This window comes from Siphateles boraxobius, unplaced genomic scaffold, assembly GCF_051911475.1.
Source record: "Siphateles boraxobius isolate OS27281-9 unplaced genomic scaffold, OSU_SipBor_1 11, whole genome shotgun sequence".
In the NCBI taxonomy this organism is placed as follows: domain Eukaryota; kingdom Metazoa; phylum Chordata; class Actinopteri; order Cypriniformes; family Leuciscidae; genus Siphateles; species Siphateles boraxobius.
The window spans coordinates 17,275,191-17,281,190 of record NW_027508711.1 but is presented as its reverse complement, the minus strand read 5'-3'; the positions used below and the strand labels follow the sequence as shown (position 1 = coordinate 17,281,190).

General features: G+C 39.1%; 1 protein-coding gene across 1 annotated transcript in view; it reads right to left on the bottom strand.

Annotated features, from left to right (window-relative positions):
- Positions 1 to 389: 389 nt before the first annotated feature.
- mpp1 (MAGUK p55 scaffold protein 1) overlaps positions 390 to 6,000 on the bottom strand; it is a 39,756-nt gene continuing 34,145 nt past the window's right edge. Inside the window, exons 8-12 of the mRNA XM_077197390.1 lie at positions 4,422 to 4,502; positions 4,127 to 4,207; positions 2,557 to 2,759; positions 2,290 to 2,364; positions 390 to 1,140 (exon numbers count right to left, since the gene is read on the bottom strand). Coding sequence (XP_077053505.1) covers positions 964 to 1,140; positions 2,290 to 2,364; positions 2,557 to 2,759; positions 4,127 to 4,207; positions 4,422 to 4,502 — 617 coding nt within the window. The 3' untranslated portion in view covers positions 390 to 963. The remainder of the gene's footprint in view (positions 1,141 to 2,289; positions 2,365 to 2,556; positions 2,760 to 4,126; positions 4,208 to 4,421; positions 4,503 to 6,000) is intronic.

The window sequence follows — 6,000 nt, the reverse complement described above, 5'->3', positions numbered from 1 at the left end:
TTTTCTTTGTTTTTTCTTTCTCTCTTATTTTAATTGCTTGTTCTATGTGTCATGTGTATGACTATGTACAGTTGTACAGTATGTTTCTATTTATTTCTAAAGGTTAAATAAAATAAATACATAAAAAGATAACGGAAAGAAGCATTACGTAGCTTGTCAAAGCTCTTGCTCATCAGTCGAAAAATTCTGACGAAATTGGCAATCAGCACGACTTAAATAGGTAGTCTGTTTTGGCGGGTTGAAATGCCATTTGTCGTCAGAATTCGGAGAAAAACTGAGTTTTCCCCATAAGCATCAGTAACTGACGCAATGCTCATTACCGTCATCTCAGGGAACTAAGGTTACATTAGTAACCGAAACGTTTTCCATTCTTTAACACAGAGACACAATTGAAGTGTGGGGAGACGTTTATTCAGTACTTTTAAAAGTGCCTTACATTATGACTTGAGGTAAATCCATATATCATAATGAGAAACATTTCAGGACAAGACAAACCTGCTTACAAATATAGATTATTACAATTTCCCTGTGTTTTTAACGTATTTGTTTTTTAAAAACGTAATTATATTTAAGAAGAACACCATGCCACATGGTATAAAAAATACACTGAAACTCCAGGGAAGATCAAAAACCAACAGACCTTTATGAACAAGGTGGTATTTTGAATCACAGTAGAGGTCCTTGTTGCATCGCTAACAATGTCATCGCTTACTGCTTTATATATATATATATATATATATATATATATATATATATATATATATATATACTGTACTGGTATGGTTATAGCACTCTGGCATTTAAAAATTATTCACATATTAAACAAAAAGAACAAACTTATTGCTTTTTTAAAAACATTCTTTAAACCACTTATTCATGTGCAAACTGTCTTGATGACCGTGTGAGTGTGGTTTACTCTTATGGTATATTTGGAGGGGAGATTAGGGAAAGGGACTGGGGTTTTTAGTACACCCATGAGATTGGCACCCACTGTGGGGTCGAGGAGGCTCTCTCGATGGCCTCCTCTACACCCTTAACACTCTCATCTACATCATTGTTGACGAGCATTTCATCGAAGAAGTGGCGGTATGAACTGAGGATGACATCGGATTCTTTCTGGATGTTCTGCACTGCCTCTGACTGAAAAGTAGAAAAGCATAGATTACAAATCTTCAGTCTACAAAGGAAACATTGCTTTATTATAAACTTCAGGTCGTAAGCATGGATAGGCTTGTGGGTAGGCTTATTGGACCAGATTCACAAAAATCTTCTTAAGAAATAATTTCTCGAGATAAAATGTTCTCAAATATTTTCTTAAGAACATGTTATTGTTTTTTCTTAAGACTTGGTGAAGACTCTTTAATCAATTGATGAAAAACACCACAAATGCTGTGTTTTTTCTCTCTCTAGAGCAGTGGTTTTCAGTCCTGGTGAACAAGCCCTCTCATTTGTGCTGAATTGATAGTTACTGAATTTCAAATTCAGCAAACGGTTGTGTCACGCATAATCATGATCAATCATTGTTCACATTGGTGTAACTTCAAAGGAATCAAGCGCAACCCTATTAGCAGTAATATGCAATACATATCTAGTGTTATATTGTAATGCTTAAGTGCAAAAATGATTTTCAAACAACCTAATAAAAACATAAAAGATCTTACCTTTGAGGATTTAAGACAAGTTGGAAGTTATCCTAACTTTGGGAAGTTATTTACGATGGTTTTTAATAGGCCTGTCATGATTCCTCAATTAAATTTGAGAACTTGATTTAAAAAAATCCTTGATTGCAATTTACCCATGTCGATTAACTGGCAAAATACCATAAGTGGTGCATAAGTTGATTGTTTATATTATGTATATTACATTTTGTATTTTAACAGTGTTGTTCAACAAAACCACATGATTACTTGTTTTGATACATTATTTGAACCAACTCTTATTGCTTCATTGTTATTATATATGTATTTTAAGTAATTTTATTGGCGATTGTTCACTTAGTCTATTTTTATTACAACAAAAAAATATCCGATGACTCGATCAATCATCAAAACAATCGACCGATTACTCTATTACCAAAATAATCATTAGTGAAAGCTCTTTTTTATTTTCACAAATTTGATTCGTTTTCAAGTTTTGTCTTAAGAAAAATGTTAAGAACATTCTTAAGAAGTATTTTTAGAAATACTTTTAAACAATCTTTTATTGGAAATATAAAAACAATTTAATTCTTAAGAATTTTACTTGAATCTGGCCCCTGGGGCTTAAAGCCTGAATGAATCAGTTTCTAACCTGATTGCCAGTGTTAGTAGGAGCAATGAACATCACAAGAGGAGCAAACTCTGCCGTTCTGAGCACTTTCAGCGTCTGGAAAAAAACAAAAAGTGTTCAGAAAGCAATTGCCCGACAAGGCTAAAAATAGTGACGGTTCATCAAAATAAAAACAAACAATTTTTTTAAGAAAATGTGACTGGTGTTTTCTGTGCAAAACTTGACACCACAATGCTAGGGATCGAATGCTATGCTTATTTAATAGCTGACTCCACAGTGTGGCATTACCTGTGGTTCCACATCCAGCAGAGCAATCTTCCCCTGAGCGTGAATCTTTTCAACAGTTTCGATCTTAGTACCAAACATGTGTCCCTGGTGACTGCCGTATTCAAGTAGCTGATTCCCGACGATACATTTGGTCATTTCATCATTGGAAATAAAGTAATATTCTTTGCCATTCTCCTCGTCCTTCTTTGGAGGTCTAGTGGTGTCTGCAAAGAAATGTTTTATTTATGATTCATTATTTTGTCATGTTTTTCAGTGAAGAATTGTTAAAAAATATAACTATAACTTGTTTACAGTGAATACAAATTTATATAAATCTTTAAATATTTGAAAGATATGTCATATTATAGTCTTATTATAGATCTTATAGTCTTATATAGATCTTATTCAGTTTTGTTTCTCAAGTAAAATTGATCTTGTTTTAAGGATGATAGGATACTGGAAAACAAAATAAAACTAAATTAAGAAAATTATTTCGCAGCAAAAAGTTGTCAAAACAGCCTTAAGTGTTTTAAACATGCTTTTCCGTTTTAAATTAGAATTTTAAAAAAACGCAGGGTCTAGTGACACATTTTGTAAAAGTTGAACTTATATTAACATGAGTGCTGCGTTAAAAGAAACAAACAAAGATGTCCATCTAGCATCTTCTTACATAGAAGAACAATGGAAAATCAGCACAATGGAAAGCAAAAACGTGTGAACAGCCCCTTAAAATGATAATTTACCCAAAAATGAAAGTTTTGTCATCATTTACTCACCCTCAAGTTGTTCCAAACATGTATGAGTTTCTTTCTTCTGTTTAACACTAAAGAAGATATTTCGAAGAATGTTGCTAACCAGGCAGTTGGTGGTAGCCATTGACTAACAACTTGAATAGAATTGAAACTATAAAGTAACTCTCCAGTCTGTTCATTTTTACTCGTGTCTGACCTTGACAAAGAAATTGATTGAGGGAAGAAATGAACCTGAAAAGATTGCTGGGGCCCAGAGCACACCTACCTATTAGTTAAATAGTCATGGCTTTGTTTTGGCTAGATTTTATTCAAATAGACCTCGTATCCATTTGTTTTGCGGTTTCGTACATAAACAATAAAAATGGTGTGGCATGTCAACTTGATGTTATTAATGCCAAACAGCTTTGGAACAACATGAGGGTGAGTAATGAATGACACATTTTTAGGTGAACTAGTGTGCTGAAAATTCCTAAATAAACCAGCGTGAAATCCATGTTGGTCCGGGCTTGTTAGAGTTGGTATAATGCTGGTCTAGCTGGTTAACCAGCATAGTCAAGCTGTTATCAAGATAAACTGAGTTGGTCCACCAGCACACCTGCTTCCCATGCAAGGGATCAGCAAACCAGAAACCAGCATATCATGCTGGTTTGCAAACACACCGTATGCTGGTGAACACCAATTCTGGATTTTTCAGCAGGGTATCCATACATGGATTTGCTATAAAATTGTTTTGCTCCGTTTAAACATTCCTAAACACTGTCTAAAATTCCTAATTACAGGTGGAAGACTTTGGAGTTAAGAAATAAAAATGAGAAGTGATGCAGCTGGAATGTACGTACGTGGTGCTGGGTAGGAAAACTTATCAGGATATTTGGTCAGCAGGGAATTTTTAATATGGCTCCTTCCAACTCCAGGTGCACCTTTAAACAAGAGCAAAACATTAAATAACACCTTTTTTTAGCCTGTAAACAGCTGCACATTTTCAAATATTTAGCTGATTTTTGTGGATCTACATGGTAATTTACCCTAATGAAAAAAACTATACCAAAATGTATTTATATATGTATTATATTTATAATAAGTATACTACAAATCCATTAATCCCCCAATGGAATAGGGTATGATGATGCTTACCGATCAGAACCAGAGTTTTTCGGATGAATGCAGGAAGTCTCACCACTTCTTCATAGGATATTACATCAAGCTGGTCAAAGACTAAGGAAGAAAAACTTCATCAGTTAATGCTTGACAAGTGTATCTGTCTAAGGCCTGCTCCTATAAGACCAGACTCATGTTGTTGCCCTTAACTCAGACACCATTTGAGCTCCGTAACAGAGCTGAAGCTCTATACGGAAAAAAACGTCTCGGTTACATATGTAACCCTCGTTCCCTGAGTAGGGAACGGAGACGTTACGTCGGATGACGACGAATGGGGGTTTCGCCTAGAAAGCCAATCATCTTCGTGTATTATAAAACGAGCCAATGGCGATGAAATGCCATGGGTCTGCGGAATTTGCATAGCGTAACTCCGCCCCACCTCGTGGGTATAAAAGGAGGACGCTCGGCAACATGCAGATATGTCTTCGCTGAGGAGCTGAGACTGAACTCAGGCGTCTACCCAGCGGTACAGCGGAAGTGGCAGGGAGACGTAACGTCTCCGTTCCCTACTCAGGGAACGAGGGTTACATATGTAACCGAGACGTTCCCTTTCGTAGTCACTCCGAGTTACGTCGGATGACGACGAATGGGGGTCCCCGTGAAATCACGCCACCTTCACAGCTGTCTTCCAGTGCCCTGCGAAAGTCTGATCCCCCTGTCGTGATACTGGCACAGACGAAGGAGTCCTACTTAACACAGGAATACCAAGGTACACTGGGAAGCATATCTCAGAGGAGATATGCCGCAGCATGCCTACCCGTAGGGAGGACTTAAGATACACATATGGCCGGAGGGCTACATATGGAGGAACACTGGAGTGACCAGCCCGAGGGGTGGCAACTTTCAACTCCAGGAGGGCAAGATGGCTTGCCAAGGGAAAGACACATGCTCAAGGAGGCTTACAGTGGAAATACACATGTGGGGGTTACTCAGGGAGGAACCATGCACACGGAGGCACCTAGCCGACGCCCAGGCAATAGACACTGGCGCCAGCATCAACAGTGCTGGAGGAACTCAGGGCTTCAGAGAGGAAGGCCCACCTGAGGAATAATCGCACGTATCCAGTCCGTGGAGTGGAAAGGCGAGCAAGCGAAGACACCTGAGCGGGTCCAGTACTAGCTGACTGAAGCGAGTACGCGAGAGGACACAGGCTCCACTCGGAGATTATAGAATCTGGCGAATGTGTTGGGTGTCGCCCAGCCTTCAGCTCTACAAATGTCTGCCAGCGAGGCGCCATGCGCTAGAGCCCAAGAGGAAGCCACACTCCGGGTGGAGTGGGCTGTCACACCAAGGGGGCACGGTCGGCCTTGCTGTTGGTAAGCCAAAGCAATGGCGTCCACTATCCAGTGAGACAACCTCTGCTTTGAGAGAGCCTTTCCCTTCAGTCTCCCACCATAACAGACAAAGAGCTGGTCTGAGGTCCTGAAACACTGCGTCCTGTCTACGTAAGCGCGGAGAGCGCGTACTGGACAGAGCAGTGCCAAGGCTGGGTCTGCCTCCTCCCGGGGCAGCGCTTGCAGGTTCACCACCTGGTCCCGGAAGGGAGTGGTGGGAA